General features: G+C 35.1%; 2 protein-coding genes across 2 annotated transcripts in view; both read left to right on the top strand.

The window, feature by feature from the left end:
- Nucleotides 1–19,639, top strand: part of LOC126029909 (phospholipid-transporting ATPase ABCA3-like) — a 142,093-nt gene that overhangs the window by 60,144 nt on the left and 62,310 nt on the right. Inside the window, exons 11-15 of the mRNA XM_049788150.1 lie at nucleotides 3,628–3,745; nucleotides 6,114–6,268; nucleotides 11,422–11,574; nucleotides 11,902–12,112; nucleotides 16,720–16,870. Coding sequence (XP_049644107.1) covers nucleotides 3,628–3,745; nucleotides 6,114–6,268; nucleotides 11,422–11,574; nucleotides 11,902–12,112; nucleotides 16,720–16,870 — 788 coding nt within the window. The remainder of the gene's footprint in view (nucleotides 1–3,627; nucleotides 3,746–6,113; nucleotides 6,269–11,421; nucleotides 11,575–11,901; nucleotides 12,113–16,719; nucleotides 16,871–19,639) is intronic.
- Nucleotides 9,923–10,524, top strand: LOC126031277 (probable ribosome biogenesis protein RLP24). The gene has a single exon (XM_049789577.1). The coding sequence runs from the start codon at nucleotides 9,923–9,925 to the stop codon at nucleotides 10,412–10,414; it is 492 nt and encodes a 163-aa protein (XP_049645534.1). The 3' UTR covers nucleotides 10,415–10,524.

Genomic DNA, 19,639 nt, shown 5'->3' on the forward strand with positions numbered 1-19,639 from the left:
TTGCTGTGTAATATTCTACTGGGCATATATACCACAGCTTCTTACCCATTGATCTATCACTGTATATCTGGGCTCTAGCATAATAGTGAATATGTTGTGCATTTTTTGTGTTCTTAGGGTAGAAGTGGAATTCAAGAAATAGAATTACTAGAATTACAGAATTATAAGTTCTGTTCTTACTGTTTCAAGGCATCTGTATTTTGTCTCCCCTACAGGCCAAACCATATGACTTTCCCACCAGCAGTGCATAGGTTCCATTTTTCTTTTTTATCAAATATCCGTAAACCCTGATTGTTTCCAATTTTCTTTTTCATATGCTATTCTCACTAACTTAAGATCATATCTCATTGTAATTTTCTATTTGCATTCCCTGATGACAAGTGATAGTAAGCGTTCACATGCCCATGAGCCATTTATACAGCCCCTTCAGGGAAGTGTTTTCATCTCTTCTTCCCATTGCAAGAGAGAGTAGGAGGCTTCTCCCCATTTTTGGATGGGTCTATTGTGTTTTTTTTTCTTTTTTCTTTGTTTTTTCTTTTTTTTTGAGTTTTGTAAGTGCTTTAAATATGCTGGATGTTAGCCCTTTATCTGATATATGATGTGAAAATATTTGTTCTAGGAGCTGAAGATATAGTACAGCAAGTAAGGTACACATCTGACTCAGATTCTATCCCTGGCATCCAAATAATTCTCTAAACTGGTCAGGAGTGATCCCTGAGCACAGAGCCAGGAATAAGCCCTTAACACAAACTGTTGTGGCCACAGAAATAGAAAGAAAATATGTTTCTCACTTAGTTGGTTGTCTTTTCATTTTAGCCTGGGTTATACTTCAAAATCAGTGATTTTCTGTTGAAAGAAATAGGAGAGACACCAGGATATAAAAATATTTTAAATATTTTAATATTTTTAAATACATTAAATTTGGAATCAGAAGAATTAGCACTGCTAAAATGATCTTCAGACCCAATGCATTGTACAAATTAAGTGAAATCCCCATCAAAATTCCAATGATACTTTTTAAGGTTTTGAAAGTAAGAAATGTTGCTAAGCTTTGTGTGGAACCATAAAACTCCCTGAAGAACAAAAGCAATTCTGAGAAAAAGAATATGCAAAGAATAGCATTCCTTTATTTTTAAATCTATATTGATTAAAATGATCTAGTGCTGAAATAAATATAGACTCTTAGATAAGTGGAATAGAATTGACATTCAATATTATAATATGTCACAGTAAAATCTGTGACAGAACAGCAAACTGCCTGACGTGGAACAAAGAAGACATCTTCAACAAATACAGTTGCAAAAACTGGATAGAAACATACAGAAAAAATGTAGGAAATTCTGGTAGATAAGTTCCTCTTCGCTTCAAGTTCAAGTTAGAACCAAAATATTGGAAATGTTTGGCTTGTTATTTTTACACCCATAGGCATCAATAGTTCCATATGGCATTGTTTCTTTTTGTATAGGTACATTAAATGGTGAAATCATACATGTGGAAATAAGTTCTTATCTAATAGGGATAGGAACACATAAATGTTATATTTCAGTGGGACCTTACACCCTGAACATTTGTCATAGTGACTAGACTTGGGCTCCGGAAGATTGGCATTGGCCATTCAACCTGAATCTTGAATCCCATTTTGAAACCAGCATAGTTTTCTATATCAGCACCAGGAATTGGTTTTTTACCAGGGATGGACCTCATGCTGCCTTGGCATCAACTTGCTCAGAGTGGGTTCATATGACACCCTGACTACTTGGTAACAGCAGCAACTTGCTTTCAGGGCAAGGCTCCCTGCATTGCCACCTAATGGTGAAATGAAACCAGAAGATGCTCCGTGTCTACCCTGATTTCGACATGGGATTTGTACAAAAGCCAGGATCTCTAACTACAAAAACCTAACCATAACAACCATGATTGTGAAGAACTATTACTGGGACCACAGAGAAAGACTTTGGGGTTAGACAACTTACTATGCCTGGAGGCTGTAGTTGGTCTTATGCCAGGATGCTTCATGGGTAAGGTCTCCCTGTTTTTTGTCCAAAGATTTTTCCTTTCTATTTCCCTCATATTTTGCTGTGCCTATGCAAGAAGAAGAAGAAGAAGAAAAGGAGAAGAAGAAGAAGAAGAAGAAGAAGAAGAAGAAGAAGAAGAAGAAGAAGAAGAAGAAGAAGAGGAAGAGGAAGAGGAAGAGGACGAGGAGGAGGAGGAAGAAGAGGAGGAGGAGGAGAAGAAGAAGAAGAAGAAGAAGAAGAAGAAGAAGAAGAAGAAGAAGAAGAAGAAGAAGAAGAAGAAGAAGAAGAAAAAGAAGAAAAAGAAAAAGAAGAAAAGAAGAACAATAATAACAACAACAACAACCTGCCACACACACACCTTTTTATTGGATTTTTTTATTTCATCTTTTAAATTGGGCTCCTACCTTTTTCATTGGGTCTTGGGGGCATGGATTACTTAATTTTACTACATATTTCCCCTTTTTATATAAAACTAAAAAGAAAGGACTAAAAAGATCTGGGGACCAGGGGCCAAGTGGTCTAAGATACGTTGGTAGGGAAATAAATAAGGACAAAACTAATTATCTAAGCCAAAGTCAATAATAATAGAATCAAGGGACCTAAACTTTCACAATCTTAACTTAAAGGAATCTATTATACTGAGAGGCCATGGGGCACAGGGTGGTGGTATAAGATACACTCTGGGGCCATTGGTGGAGGGAGGTTGACACTGGTGTTGGAAAGTGCCCTGACTCATTGTATATCTCAAATTCAATTATGAAGGATTCTGTTGATCACAATTTTTCAAGAAAATAAAATTTTAAAAAGAAACACAGAAAAATTAAATTATATGAATTAAAATTAAAAATTATGTGGATCCATATCTCACATAATACACAAATGTTAGTTCAAAATTGATTAATTATTTTGAGATTATACCATAATCATAAAAATACATTGAGTAAATACAGCCAGAACTCTGCTAGATACAGCTCTCAGAGGTTCATTAGTGATTTGGTCCCATTGGCAATGACAACAAAAACAAATAAATAATAAAATTAAAGAATATGCGTTATGGGTTATTAGTGAATGGAGAGTTAAGAATTATACAGAAAGTAAAATCAGATGCTGCTGCTTCTTAGAAATACTAATTGAAAAAATACTAATTGGACATGGGTCATAAATCTATGTGAGGAGAAAGGGATATGTTTCCACGGAATTGATAATATTGAAAGATAAATAAAATTGAAGGAAAGGAGAAAACTAGAATAATCCCTCAATAATAAGCTAGATGTTAAATGTTAACCGAATGTTAAAAGCTCCAGATGTTGCTGTTTTTACCAAATTTTAATAGATATTTCTTTTGCCTCCTTTTTCTCCCTTCCCTTAACTATTGTTGATGTAGCATTATCTGGGGCTCTCACATATACCTGTTTGTGGTAATTGTGCACATTTTAATTGCTGGGTCTTTCTTTTTCCAGTTTTACTATAAGGACAGTGCTAGTATCAGACTGAGTTGTGAAGCAGACAAGTTGGTTATATAGTAGGATTTTTTCTTATAGAAAGAGGAAATAGTGTTTTTTACATAAGACAGAGTGACAGGTATAAAGACATTCTTTCTCCTATCCCACAGGAATTTGATTCCAAAGTAGCAATAAAGAACCTGAGTTTGAATTTATATGTGGGGCAGATCTCTATTCTTCTAGGGGAAAATAAATCTGAAAAATCCACCATTATATCTACTCTTATAGGTATGTATTTAGTGCTAATCGAGAAGTTCAGTTATTTGCAGATATTATTTCATAATATTTCAACTTTCAGTTATTGTTTAAATTACTGAAAACTAAGATACTCCAGATGATGTTTTTAGTAAAAATATATACATATATGTCCATACTTTTTAGGAATTAGCACTACAGTGGTTATAACCAAGTTGTCACTCTCAATTTTGTATTCTGGTAGGAATATAGACAAGGAACTTAAGACAAATATAAAATGGAAGATATATACCATATGAATTGGTATATTTCTTCAACATAATAAAATCTTAATATATCACTGCAATGTGTTAATAGAATATATCACCCAGTAGAATAAAATCTGTTAGGGAGTCTATTCATAAAATCTTTAATGACATCAAATTGGAGGCAAGTATGTTTTAAAAACCAAGAAAAAAAATGATAGCGACCAATCTTTCCGGGTAGTCTAGGAAAGGCTGATCTAGGCTGATTTCAGAATTCTCAGAATAAGTGAAAACCGATCCCTGTTTTTTGTGAAGTCAAGCAGACTAGTGCCACAACTATAGTCTCCAAAAGAAACAAGCTTAGCTCCATAACTGAACTCAAATAATATGAGCAACTGAACTTTCTCAAGTGGAACAGACTATGGCCTGAAAACTCTAGGACAGGGGTCTCAAACTCGCGGCCCGCGGGCCATTTGCGGCCCTCCTTACAACATTTTGTGGCCCAAGGCCAGCCTTCAAATATCGCAGTATTCGCGATTATTCGCTTACCGAATAATCACAATAAAAATCGCATTAGTAAGAAAAAAATCGCATTAAACATTTGCATACCCCGAACGGAACTGCTCGAGGTATGCGAATGTTTAATGCGATTTTTTTCTTACTAATGCGATTTTTTATTGCGAATAGTCGGTAAGCAAATAATCGCGATTACTTTTCGCCTAGCGCAGACGTCATTTCCGCTGCTCCTGCCCGCTGTTCTTTTTGTGTGTGTGTGAAATCCCTTATGTGGCCCTGCCTCACCCCGACTTTGCCTCCTGCAGCCCCCAGGTAAATTGAGTTTGAGACCCCTGCTCTAGGATATTTTCTGAAGGTAGATGAGCCAATCTGCACCAATCCCTGAATCCACCCACCACCTGAAAACCCAGTAGCCTTGCCCACATACACCAGCTTCCCAACAGAAAAATGGCCCAGCTTGTCTACCAAACGCCTTGTTACTTGATTTTTTTAGCTGACTCCCTTTCTCAGCCAACAACCTTTTAAAAATAAGACCTACCTAGATAATATTCAAAGAATCATCACTATCACAATATACATAGACAAAATGGTTCTGCTTTATGTAATTTTTCTTGATGCACTTCCTATTTTACATGTTAATTTGGAACACATATTATATATTATCCCAGCTGCGTGTGCTTATTACTCTCGCTGGCAATCCTGATTCAACTGTTATCAACTGAAAAATCTATTCATAGACCAAGATGCAGTTCAAAAGAAAAATCTGGAGCAAAATGACAATGGATATAGCTTCAAGTTCCAGTTCCTTCACTAACATAATTAACAAATACAAAATTTCAGAACGAGTTTTATCAAAAGTGTGGAAATGGGCAAAGGCAATAAGCAATATTAATGAAGAAAAATATAACTTAGAAACTATAGAAAATAAGAGTGACAGCAGTATGACAAATTAGGAATCTCAAAGAGCTGGTTTCTCAGAAATATCAATTTAGCAACAATATGGAGACATAAACATCTTTAATAATTCCAGAAATCATATTGGAAACAATTGCATGAAGCTTAATATGCAGCAATATTTTAAAAGGTTGGAAGTTTGCAGCATTTTTCCAGTCTTATTTTAAAGGATAAATTAATCATAGGGTTCAAGTGGCTTCATAGTTTTATTTATATATACATATTATATATTTTATATAACATCATCTAATTTCTCAGAAAATTTGTACTGTTGTTTTTAATTAATTCATATCCTTTATATAAAAATCATATCTGGGGGGCTGGCGTGGTGGCACTAGAGGTAAGGTGTCTGCCTTGCCAGCGCTAGCATAGGACGGACCGTGGTTCGATCCCCCGGAGTCCCATATGGTCCCCCAAGCCAGGAGCGACCTCTGAGCGCATAGCCAGGAATAACCCCTGAGCATCACCAGGTATGGCCCAAAAACAAAAAAAAAATCATATCTGAGTCAAAATAAAAAGAAAATATGCATAACTGAATAATAATATTATCCTGAACTATTATTCTTGTGCATAATGTAATGCTTATTCTTTTGAATAATCCTTATTTGATTTTGAGATTCTGATTTGCAGTGTTCAGTTTTCTCACTGAACATAAGTTTCCGTCATTGTTTTCTGCTTACTTGCAGGACTTTGTCCTCCGACCAAAGGAAAAGTCTTTATTAATGGACTTGACATCTCAAAGAATGTAACTGATATTCAGAAATACTTGGGCTTCTGCCCACAACATGACTTACTATTTAATGATTTGACAGTATCAGAACACCTTTTTTTCTACACTAAGGTAGAAAATTATAATAATTATAATAATTAATAATAAGGTATAAATAATAATAATAAATAATAATAAGGTATAATTATTTTATAAATTTAACTTTTTCATTTTTATTTTAACACATTCATAACAATTCAAACACCCTATGTGCTACCTCAGCTTTTCCTTCGAGGTGACCTTCCTTCACATCTAGTCTAATTTTCTTCACTAATATTCTATCTTATGAAAAATGTCTTATAAATTAAATCCATGAGAATATAACACTATGACGTTAGCTACTTAACAGTAAGCATGATGTCTTTTAGTTCTGCACATACTAATGCATCATCTGTAGGTTTTTTTAATTTGAGTTTTTAAATTGTATTTTATGTTTGGGTGTACCAGGATTGGTGATTATGAATAGAGATACTCTGAATTTCTATGCAGTTTTTTCATGTATTTATTTGTGGGTTGGATTCATGGGTTATATCATTGTTCAATTTTTTAAGAATCTGTCAAACTGCTTTCCAAGGTGGTATGTTTACCTTTTTTGAACCACTATCAGCAGTTTGGGAGAATTCCAGTCATTCCACATATTCGCCAGTTTTTGCTATTGTTATTATATTTAAAATCATGGTTTTGATTTGTATTTCACAAACAGCTGTTTGTATTGATCACCTTTTATGAACTTAACCACTATTTTTAGTATATGTACTACCAAAGCAAGCACTTAATTACTATTTTTACAGTTTCTTTGATGAAAGCTTTGTTTAGTCCCCTTGGTTCACTTTTTAAATGTAGGGTTATTTGTTATTATTAAATTTTGAGTGCTCTTTTTTCTGAATAAGTGTCCTTTGGTTTGTATCTTTTTATTATAATGATGTTTTACTTCATTATTACCACATCTTTCTTAATGAATCCTGTCTTTGCTGTTTTTCTCCTGTGTCTAATCCCAGGAGACTAAGATTTTCAATAATTTGGGTGTCTGAATGATAGTACAACAGGTACTATCCTGCATTTCACAAAACTGGATTCAATGCAGGTTTGGCCAAAAAAAAAAAAAAAAGACAAAACAAAGTTTTACTATATTTTAACTTTTCAGTGTTGCAAAATACACTTAGATTTATGATCATTTGTATTTGTCTAAAGTTTAAGTTAAGGTTCTTTTTTTGCATATAAATGGCAGTTTTTCTAACACCACCATCTTTTAAAAACATGTTTTATTTTTCATGTTAGAATTATCTTTTACATATTTGCTAAAGGAAATGATTATATGTATGTGTATTTGTTTCTGTATTTGTTTGTATATGTTTCATTGGCATATATTGAGCCCTTTGCAAATATCACACTGCTCTTATTTTTATAATTTTGTGATAAACCTCAATATAAAATAGTGCTTTTCATTAACACTATCCTTATTGAAATGCCTTGTAGCTAGTAAAAATGTTTTATTCATTCCATGTGTTTTTTCTTTTTTCTATTATCTTTCATATATCTACAAAAGTTTCACTTTGATTTTTATTGATATTGCTATAAATCTATTTAAGACTAGAGCAGATTAACATTGCTTAGGACATCTTTGGTTATTCAGAGTCATTTATGATTCTACACAAATTTATAAAATGTTTACTCAGTTTCATAGAAGAATGCCATTGGAATTATATGAGAATTGTATTGAATCTGTATAATTCTCAAGAGCATGATTACTTTAACAGTAATCTTAATTTCTACAACCCATATGTATGGAATATCTTTCTATTACTTTGAATATACAGCTTACAAGTTCTTTCAAGTCATGAAGAATAAACAACAAAAATATTTAATTATTTTACTTGAATCTTAAGTAAAATAATTAATTCAGTTACTTAATTCTTTTTTGGAATTATTAAGTTACTTATATTCAGCAGGAGACAATTCAGACATACATTACTAAAATAAAATATAGATATAATATACAAACAATATAAATATCACATATACTGTATACACAATCTGCTACTAAAATAAAAATATTCTCTTAAAACTGCTTTGTTTTGTTTTTTCTTTTTTTAATTAATATCTTTATTTAAATGCCTTGATTACAAGTATGACAGTAGTTGGGTTTCCGTCATGTAAAGAACACACCCCTTCACTGGTGCAACATTCCCACCACCAATGTCCCAAATTTCCCTCCTCCCCACCCCAACCCCACCTGTACTCGAGACAGGCTTTCCACTTCCCTCATTCATTCACATGGTTATGATAGCTCTCAGTGTGGTTATTTATCTAACTGCACTCACCACTCTTTGTGGTGAGCTTCATGTCGTGATCTGGACCTTCCAGCCCTCCTCTCTTTTTCTCTGAGGATTATTGCAAAAATGTCTTTTATGAAATTTTCCTATACATGGATGTACAAGGAATCTATTATGCTGAGTGAAATAAGTCAGAGGGTGGGAGATAGAGACAGAATAGTCTCACTCATCTATGAGTTTTCAGTTTCTTAATTCTTATGTAATTTTAAATGAAATTGTTTTCTTAATTTTTTCCTAGCTTATTTATTGCTTGCATATATCTTATAGCATATTTTGTTTGTTTATTTGTTTGTTTGGGGACCTAACCCAAACAAACTCAGTGGTTATTCCTGGCTCCTCACACAGGAAGCTCTCCTTATTCCTGATTTCACACAAGGATTACTCCCCTGGCAATGCTCAGGGGACCATATGGAATGTCAGGGATTGAACTCAGGTCAGCCACGTGCAAGGCAAGTACCTTACCTGCTGTACTATTATTCCAGGCCCTGTAGCAGAATCCATATGATTTTGTAGCCTGCCATTTTGCCATATTGTTTTGATGTTTATAATATTTTCAAATGGAGTATTTTGTATTTTTGTATATTGATTATCAAGCCACCTAAAACTAATGATAGCCTTACAGCTTTTTCAAATTGAATCCTATTGACTTATCATTGATAACTATTGATAACATTTTCTAACTAAATTAAGGTGTGTGTTAAGTAACCTTTTAACTCCAGTGTTTTCTACAATAACTCATTAATTAAACCCTGTATCTTACCAATAGTTCCAGTGTGATTATCAAAATACAGTGTTTTTGAAGTTTTTCCTTTTTTCTTCTCTCCTCTCCTCTTGGTCAACATATAACTGGGTGAAGCCTGTCAATTAAGTTTTGCTTTAAAGTTTGGTGCTATTTGAGTATTAAGTCTATTTTCTTTTATAGTAATATTTCTATTGTCTATTTATTAGAGTTTATTTAATTAAAGCTGTTAGGAAAGATTTTTGTCTCTTCAGTAGTTTGGAAGAACCTGAGGTCCATGGATAGTAGGTGTTCTTTGAAGTTTTGGTCAAACTCATTTACTCCATGGATGAGGACTTTAATTTTGGGGGAGGTTTTAATTACAGTTTTAATTTCCTTGCCTAGTGACTAGTCTGTTTAGATTTTGAACTTCCTCTTGATTAAACTTGGAAGATTGCATGATCCTAAGAATTTTCCAGGAGGTGGAGCAATAGCACAGTGGGTAGGGCACTTGCCTCGCAGGCTGTTGATCCAAGTTTGATCCCTGGTATTTCATATGATAGCCCAAGCACCCCCAGGAACCAAGAGTAATCCCTAAGCATCACTTGGTGTACCTTCTCCCTCAAAAATAAATTTTTCGGGCGCCGGGCGGTCCCGGTCCCACGCGGGTGCAAGATGAGGATCGAGAAATGTTATTTCTGTTCCGGACCCATTTATCCCGGCCACGGCATGATGTTTGTCCGGAACGATTGCAAGGTGTTCAGATTCTGTAAATCCAAGTGTCATAAAAACTTTAAGAAAAAGCGCAATCCTCGCAAAGTAAGGTGGACGAAAGCCTTCCGGAAAGCAGCTGGTAAAGAGCTTACAGTGGATAATTCATTTGAATTTGAAAAACGAAGAAACGAACCTATTAAGTACCAGCGAGAGCTATGGAATAAAACTATTGATGCAATGAAGAGAGTAGAAGAGATCAAGCAGAAACGGCAAGCTAAATTTATAATGAACAGGTTGAAGAAAAATAAAGAACTACAGAAAATGGAGGACATCAAAGAAGTAAAGCAAAATATCCATCTTATCCATGCCCCTGTTGCAGGCAAAGGAAAGCAACTGGAAGAAAAAATGTTACAGGAATTGCAACAGGATGTGGACATGGAAGATACTTCTTAAAAATCCCGCTGCTTATAACCATTTCTATTCAGACATTGAAAATCTCCTTTGGAGACTTAGAACTTCTAAATTATTGTTTTGTTATCTTACATAAGTTCTCCCAGATTGCTAGATTGGTTCTTATTGTTAAACTTTCCCTGACAGCTATGTAAGTCTTGAGCAAAGAGAAGTGCATTTAGGAAATAAAATGGTCATGTCATCTGGGAAAAATAAATAAATAAATAAATAAATTTTTCATTTCTTTTCAGTTCTCTGGTTTAGTGGCATAGAGTTGTTCATAGTAACAATTTTATGTTTCTTTTTTTTCTGAGGTTATAGTTTGTCATTTCATCCCTTTCAGCTCTGATCCAATTTATTCAAATATATCCTATTTGTCTTAATTTTTTAAGTCTAGCTCAGGGTTTATTGATCTGTTTTACTCTTGAAAAATCAGCTCCTTAGCTTTATTGATTTTTTTAATTATCGTTTTCTTTGTTTCTATTTATTCATTTCTGTTCTAACTGAGGGAATGTTAGGGGACCTACTTTGCAGTGTTCATGGTTTTCTCCTGATTCTGTGCTCAGGGATTACTCCTAGCAATGCTCTGAGGAACCAAATTAGGTGCTAAGGATTGAACCTAGGTCAGCCAAGTGCAAGGCAAGCCCCTACCCTAATCTCTGTATACTATCATCTTAATCCCTTTCTGAGAAATTTTCTGAAAGACCATCTTAGTTTTCCAGATTTAATAACTGAGTTTAGTGGGAAATGAAAGAGTGTAGTTATTCTGTTATATGCTGTTCCCCTATTTATGAGTTTAAGTTCTCTTTTTATTTTTTTTTATTTTTTACTAGATTCCTTTATACAATGAGAATGGGACACTATGTAGCTTATTAAGAACAAGAGTGAATGTTTTAAAGATATGATTGCAAGAAATTTTATGCTACCGACAATGTAGGTAAAGGTTATTATGTAAGAATACTTTGAGGATAAGGTGGCATTTACAATGTAAATTCTTATTCTTTTCTTAGATCAAAGGAAAAAGGAAGATTGAATCAATAGAAATTGACCATATGCTGTCTGCTCTTAACCTGCTAGAAAAGCGTAATACTCTCTCAATTTCCCTGAGTGCAGGAATGAAGCGCAAGCTTTCTGTCATCATAGCGCTTTTAGGATGCACCAAGGTATTAGAGGAGAGATAAATGAGGGTTAATGCACTGAGAATAAGTTCCTGACATCTGGTCTAGAAAACTCAACTGAGTTATTTAAAAAAAAAATAAATCTGAGAATAGAGATGAATCTTTTAAAAAATGTTTCCAAGGAGTGTCAAGGAAATGTTCATTTTTTTTAATTGCTGTTACAATATAGTTAGGAATTTTTTTAGAGATCGTGTCACCATTTCAATACAGTTCTTGTATTCTTAAATTAAATGTGTTACCTTTTTGTGGCAAATTTCCATAAAAGTAGATAGCATGGATTATAAATTCTGAAATTATTATTCTGGCTTATAGGTGGTGATACTTGATGAGCCAACAAATGGGATGGACCCTGCATCGAGGATGTCCACCTGGGGACTCCTTCAGCATTATAAAAAGGATCGGACAATCTTAATGACCACCAACTACATGGATGAAGCCAACATCTTGGGTGACCGCATTGCCATCATGGCCAAAGGGACTCTGCAGTGCTGTGGCTCTTCAAACTTCCTGAAACACATATATGGTCTCTCTCACACTTTATTCACTCAGGATATTGATGTTATATTCTGATAATAAGATTTCCATTAGATTTTTGTCCATTTACTCTAAATTTAATAACTTCTTTTTTTTCCACTGGGTTGAGTTTTTTTTTTATTAATATCTTTATTTAAACACCTTGATTACAAATAAAATTGTAGTTGGGTTTCAGTCATGTAAAGAACACCCCCCTTCACCAGTGCAACATCCCCATCATGAATGTCCCAAATCTCCCTCCTCCCCACCCCACCCCCACCTGTACTCTAGACAGGCTTTCTACTTCCTCATTCATTCACATTGTTATGATAGTTCTCAATGTAGTTATTTCTCTAACTGCACTCATCACTCTTTATGGTGAGATTCATGTTGTGAGCTGGAACTTCCAGCCCTCCTCTCTTTTGTCTCTGAAAATTATTGCAAATAGCTTTCATATTTCTTTTTCTTTTTTTTTTTTTTTTTTGGTTTTTGGGCCACACCCGGTAACGCTCAGGGGTTACTCCTGGCTATGCGCTCAGAAGTTGCTCCTGGCTTGGGGGACCATATGGGACGCCGGGGGATCGAACCGCGGTCCGTCCTAGGCTAGCGCAGGCAAGGCAGGCACCTTACCTCTTGCGCCACCGCCCGGCCCCAGCTTTCATATTTCTTAAAACCCATAGATGAGTGAGACTATTCTGCATCTATCTCTCTCCCTCTGACTTATTTCACTCAGCATAATAGATCTCATGTTCATCCATGTATAGGAAAATTTCATGACTTCATCTCTTCTGACGACTGCATAATATTTCATTATGTATATGTACCACAGTTTCTTTAGCCATTCATCTGTTGAAGGACATCTTGGTTGTTTCCAAAGTCTGGCTATTGTAAATAGCACTAGTAAATCTTATTTACTGCTGGTGGAATGCCGTTTAGTCCAACCTTTATGGAAAACGATATGGAGATTCCTCCAAAAACTGAAAATTGAGCTCCCATACAATCCAGCTATACCACTCCTAGGGATATACCCTAGTGGATATATCCTAGAAACACAAAAATACAATATAAAAATCTCTTTCTCACACCTATATTCAATTTTAATAACTTCTTCTTGTCTTCACAAGTTTTCCAACTATTTTGATTGAATTTTAAGATACTATGTAACATGGACATTCCCAATATGTATTTCAACACATATGGCCTTCTAAATCTACTACCTTCCTTTGACCCTGAATGCAGTTGTACCACCAAATAGATGTAATTTATTGAATAATAGATTGACACAGAGAGGAAATCGAGAGAAACATTATATCTGATCCTAGTTCCTTATTTGCCAAGTTACCTTTTTGTATTCAAAAGGATGAGATAACTCTGCAATTGATAAGACTGGGGGAGAAGGGAAGTATGAAAAGGTGAACAAGAAGTAACATAAGAACATTGGTGGAGGGAATTGGGCATTTTGATGATAGTGAGGTACAGTAGCAGTACAATAAAACCATAAGTGTTAACACTGTTATAAACATGATACCTTAAATAGAAAAATACTTTTAAAAATCAAATGCTAACCACATAAATTGGTAGTGAGAATGATACTAATGCAGGATAAAACAATATTTAGGAGAAAAAAATGATACAGTAAACAGCAAAATACGTAGGGCTGAATAATAGTAATTGAATAACATGGCAAAGTGTAACTGAATAAATAAATAATGATAAATGACTTCATCATCATCTATTCAATAATGTAGCTTATTCAGTTCACATTGATTATATCTCTATTGGTTACTATGCCACAAACTTTATATATTATATTTCATTTTCAAAGCAACCACCCTGTGTGGGAAACGTATATAAATAATTAAAAGTCTTATTTATATACTCAATAAGTTTGCTTTCAAAGTTTACCATTCCTTTACAGGTTTGAATACAAATACAGTCAATTAGTAAAGATTTTTACATTCAAAATTAGATTCGTGGCATTTAAATTGTGTTATGAGCCTAGGTAATGAACCACATAATTTAAGAAGCTGGTACCATTGATAAATCATAAACTGTCCTAGTAACATTTATTAATTTTACTAATTATTGATAAAAATACAATATGATATATAACTACTTATATTAAAAGATAATACTTTGAAATGTTGAGATACCTTCTGATAGTCACCATACTCAGATATGCTAAATGCAAGATTGTATTTCCTCTTTGATGGCCCAGGAAATTACATTTTGTTATTAGCACCCCGCTTTCACTAACTACTTCACCTCTGTAAAAAAAAGAGAAATTTTTCATTAATGAGAAGTTTTCTTGTTGGTGGATTTTTGTTGTTGTTTTATTTTGTTTTTTGTTTTGTTTAGGGGCCACTCCCAGCTGTTCTCAGGCTTTATTCTTGGTGGGTCTTGGGGGACCATATGAGATGCCAGGGATCAAATCCTGGTCAGGTCAGTTGCTTGCAATTAGCTGCTATACTATTTCTCCAGTCCTATTAATGCAAGTTTTAACATGACAAGGCACTTGATAAGTTTATTTTGTCATTACTGTGATATGAAAAATCAATGACATTTACACATAATTTTTGTGTGTTTTGTTTTTGACATTTAACAGACCTCAGGACTTATTCCTGGATCTGTGTTCAGGGGTCATTCCTGGCAGTCTTAGAAACCCATATGTGGAGCTGGGGATGAACCCAGGACAGCCACCTACAAGGCAAGCAGCTTATACTCTATGCTATATCTCCAGTCCCAACACATCATTTTTCTTAAGTAGATCAAAAGTAGTTTAGTTATCATAGGAATATCATAGGTAATAAAAAGTGGGTGTCAGCTCTTTGGATATCAGTTGCCATAACTGTAAAATGAAATAATAGTGTTTTTATACTAAAAATAAGCTTTAAATAAAGAGAATTATTTCTAAAATCTATCATTCAGGGACCAGAGCCATAGCACAGAAGGAAGGGCATTTACCTTGCTTGCATGTAGCCAAACTTGGTTCAATTCCTAGCCCATATGGTCCCCTGAGCCTGCCAAGAGTGATTTCTGAGCACTAAGTAATGCGTGAATACCACTGGATGTGACTTAAAAACAAAAATAAAACTATCATTCAATTGTTTATCCTTATAGGGGTGTGGAATATTGGGCCACACCCACTGGTACTCAGGACTTACTCTGGCTTTGTAATTAAGTATCATTCCTGGCTATGCTCAGGGAACCCTGAGCAGTTTCAGTGCCAGCGATTGAAACAGTCGAACAGTGGTAAGACAAATACCTTAATTCTTGTACTATTTCTCTGGACCACATTATTTAATCTTATTTGAAACAGAACACAAATACAGCAACAAATAGAAATGCATGTTTGTAAATAAATAACAGTTCCTCCAATTGTAGAAAATAATTTTTCTATAAACAAAGTACTGATTAAATATAATAGCTTTCTTTTTGGTTTTTTTTTTTTTGGTTTTTTTTTGTTTGTTTGTTTTTGGGCCACACCCGGCAGTGCTCAGGGGTCACTCCTGGCTGTCTGCTCAGAAATAGCTCCTGGCAGGCACGGGGGACCACATGGGACACCAGGATTCGAACCAACCACCTTTGGTCCTGGATCGGCCGCTTGCAAGGCAAACGCCGCTGTGCTATCTCTCCGGGCCCCATAATAGCTTTCTTGCTTTGTTCACTGCTCTATCTTCAGGGCCTGGGCCAGAGGTTCGGTTCCCAAAATATTTGGCCCTTTGGGGGCCAGAATGATAACAGAGTGTAGGGTGTTTGCCTTGCTGGCAGCCAACCATGTTCAGTTTCCAGGGTCACATATCGCCCCCTGAGCCTGCCAGTAGTAATTTCTGAGTGCAGAGCCAGGAGTAACCCCTGAACACCTCAGGGTGTGGCTCAGAAACAAAACAGAAAGTAATATTCAGCCTTCTGCACACTATTTAGAAAAAAATCTGAGGCCAGATATAGTATAGCAAGTAGGATGCTTGCCTTGCATGAGACCAGCTTGAGTTCAATCTCTGACACTATATATGGTTCCCTGAAGACTGCCAGTATTGATCCCTGAGCACCAATGGGTGTGACCCCAAAATAAACAAAAACAAAGGAAAAAATTACCTGACCACCTACTGGAAACAAACAAAAGCACCCTTCAATTATACTTGAGGCTTTAAGCAAACAAGCAAAAGCAATCCTTAGTTACACTGGACACTTCTACCACCTCCTAGATTATTCCAGCATCCCCTAATGGCTCCACTTTTTGAAACACTGTTAAACTATAGGCAAATAAATACGTGAAAATTTACCAAGCATAGTATCACAAAAATGATAACCAGATGACAGAGCCTTTATTCACATATGTACTGTCTATTTCTATACACTTACTCATCATGAACTAAAAAAAAAATCATTGAAACTCGAGCAAGTTGTTATTTAATCAGTGTCTTTGTTCTCAGAACAGTCTTTAGAACTTTTAGGTATGAGCATTGAGCATCTTTAGAGCAATGATAAAAAGTTTTGTCACATATCATGTCTTCTTCCTATGGATCTAGATAACCTGATCTTTGTCTAATTTGGTCGAACAATAAGATTCAAAAGTACAAAACTACTTTATTTGTTCTTCTGTATGGTTTCTTTCAGGTCCTGGATACCACATAATCATAGTGAAGGAACCACACTGTGACATTGAAATGATCTCTCGAGTGATTTGGTCTCATGTTCCTAAAGCAACTTTACAAAAGCATATTGGATCTGATTTATCATTTATCCTCCCAAAAGATAATATACACAGGTATTAAGTGAAAGAGTTGTAGATGGATGATTAGTGTGATTGAAAATGATTTTAATTTTTCAACTTAGAAATATTTTGCTGGGGCCGGGCGGTGGCGCTGGAGGTAAGGTGCCTGCCTTGCCTGCGCTAGCCTAGGACGGACCGCGGTTCGATCCCCCGGCGTCCCATATGGTCCCCCAAGAAGCCAGGAGCAACTTCTGAGCGCATAGCCAGGAGTAACCCCTGAGCGTCACAGGGTGTGGCCCAAAAACCAAAAAAAAAAAAAAAAAAAGAAATATTTTGCTTAAAAATCAAGTTTTCAATCATAGCTTTAATTTGCTAACTGAAGTTGTCAAGTTCACAAATGACTATTTCTCTTTAAAATCAAGCTTATTCAGAAAGGCTTATTTGATGTTTTTCTTTATGGTTCTGCTTTTGTTTTGGGAAGATGGTTGGGTTTCCAACCTAGTTCAAACTAGATAACTATAATGGTAAAATACTCGTGTATTTATTTTATGTATGATAAATGAACTTCAGAGAAATACTATGATGAAAGAAAAATAGCTTAAGTGGTAATCTTTGGTCTAGACCAGTGCTTCTCATTTTCTGTCATGGCCCCCTAAGAAGAAGAAAGCATTTTTCGCGTCCCCTGCACGACCGTAAATAGTATCTTTATTTAAAAAACTTTAACCTGAAAAACAAAAATATATAAAATAATTTGAGCTGATTTTTTTAATCAGAGGTGATGTCTTTATTAATGGCTACAATGAGCACATTTTGCAATGCATAGCTTTCGAAGCAGGATTTGAAGCAGGACACAACTCTCAGCTCCAGAGACATACAGAGACATAAACATGGGGCTTAGCTTGTTATGACAGTGTTTGCTTAGGTCAAATGTGCCCCCCTTTACAAAGCCTTGTGCCTCCCTTGAAAAACACTCCCCACTATTTGAGAAGCACTGGTCTAAAGTAACAAGGATACAGTGAAATACAAGAGCTTTCCCTCAACAGGTATACAATTCTAGTTATAGAGGGGAGAAATGGGTAATATCTCTACCCTTGGCATTCCCATCCCAGCTAATACTGGAAACTTAGAATATCCATTATCAACCTTCAGACTGTATAAAATTATTTCTGCAGTGGCTGTTACACAAAGGAAAAGAGGATAGGCATTGTTCTTTATTATATGAGTTGCTTTGTAGAAAGAAGGAAATAAAAGTTGTAAGGGAATCAAGATTCTAATAAGTGAAGAAATATGAGCAAAAGAAATTTCTAAGAATAAAATAATATGAAAATTTTTGATTGCGCTATATTTATTTAGAAAATAAATCTGAAACTTCTTTTTTTTTTTTTTTGGTTTTTGGGCCACACCCAGAGTTACTCAGGGGTTACTCCTGGCTGTCTGCTCAGAAATAGCTCCTGGCAGGCACGGGGGACCATATGGGACACCGGGATTCGAACCAACCACCTTTGGTCCTGGATCGGCTGCTTGCAAGGCAAACACCGCTGTGCTATCTCTCCGGGCCCAATCTGAAACTTCTTGAGTAGCAGGAACATGTATCAGTTGACAGGCATCTGGGGTTAACCTCACTACTAATCATGATAGAGAGAAGAAATGAAAGAAATTATTCATTCAGGGCACATTCACTATATGAATATTTGTTCAGCAGTTAGATAACTGGTTAGAATTTGATATGTTTTTGCATAGCATAGTAATTATAAATAAGGAAGTAGAAGTGTTGAGAAGCCCTTAAACTATCTGTTTTTTCCATATTGTATATCTATACATGCTATCAGAAAAAAAGAACAAAGGTAAGTGAATTATATTTAATATGTGTAAAATATAAAAATAAGGATTTAAAAAAAGTAATACTTTCACTCTATTTTTGATCTTGGAGAGGAAAAAGAAAAAGAAATTCTATGAAATAGTCAAATTTATATCAACATGGACTGGAGAGATAGCACAGCAGCAGGGCGTGTGCCTTGCATGCAGCCGACCCAGGACGAATGGTGGTTCGAATCCCGGCATTCCATATGGTCCCCCATGCCTGTCAGGAGTGATTTCTGAGTGCAGAGCCAGGAGTAACCCTTAAGCACCCCAAGTGTGACCAAAAAAATTTATATCAACATATTAGATGTAGATTTCTAAATTATGAACAGTAAAATCTAGTATATAAATCAAATCATGAAATGGGGAAGGAACAAATTTAATCAGAATATTTTCTTTCAGTACGTTGGGTTTTTTGTTTGTTTGTTTGTTTGTTTGTTTGTTTTGGAGAAAGGCCAAATATGGATATGCCTGTGGTTTACTCATGGCTCTGTGGATTAGGGATCACTCCTGGAGTGCCAGGGATTAAACCCAGATTAGTCGTGTGCAAGATACACACTTTACCCACTATACCACTATACTATCTCCAACCTCATTGACAAGGTAACTTTAAACAACTATTGGAAGAGACAAAAAACAATCAGAATAAAATATCTGTATCCTGTTTAAACAAGGATAGTTCACAATAGGAAACAGGAAGATAATACATAATAGTAGATACTTTTATCTTCAACACTGAAAGTTTAATCATACATTTGATTTGTGCTAGGAAACGTAGTGTTTTATACCTGTGTGTTTACATGAAAAGAAATGAGGAAGAAAATTAACAATATTAACTCATAGACATGCATCTTAGTTTATAGAATATAGCTAATATTAACTTGATATTTTAAACACTACAAGATAGTTATTTGAGGAAGTCAGTGCACTCAATAAAACTTTAGTAATTCTGATTAAAAAAAT

Source organism: Suncus etruscus, chromosome 15, assembly GCF_024139225.1.
Source record: "Suncus etruscus isolate mSunEtr1 chromosome 15, mSunEtr1.pri.cur, whole genome shotgun sequence".
Classification (NCBI taxonomy): Eukaryota; Metazoa; Chordata; class Mammalia; order Eulipotyphla; family Soricidae; genus Suncus; species Suncus etruscus.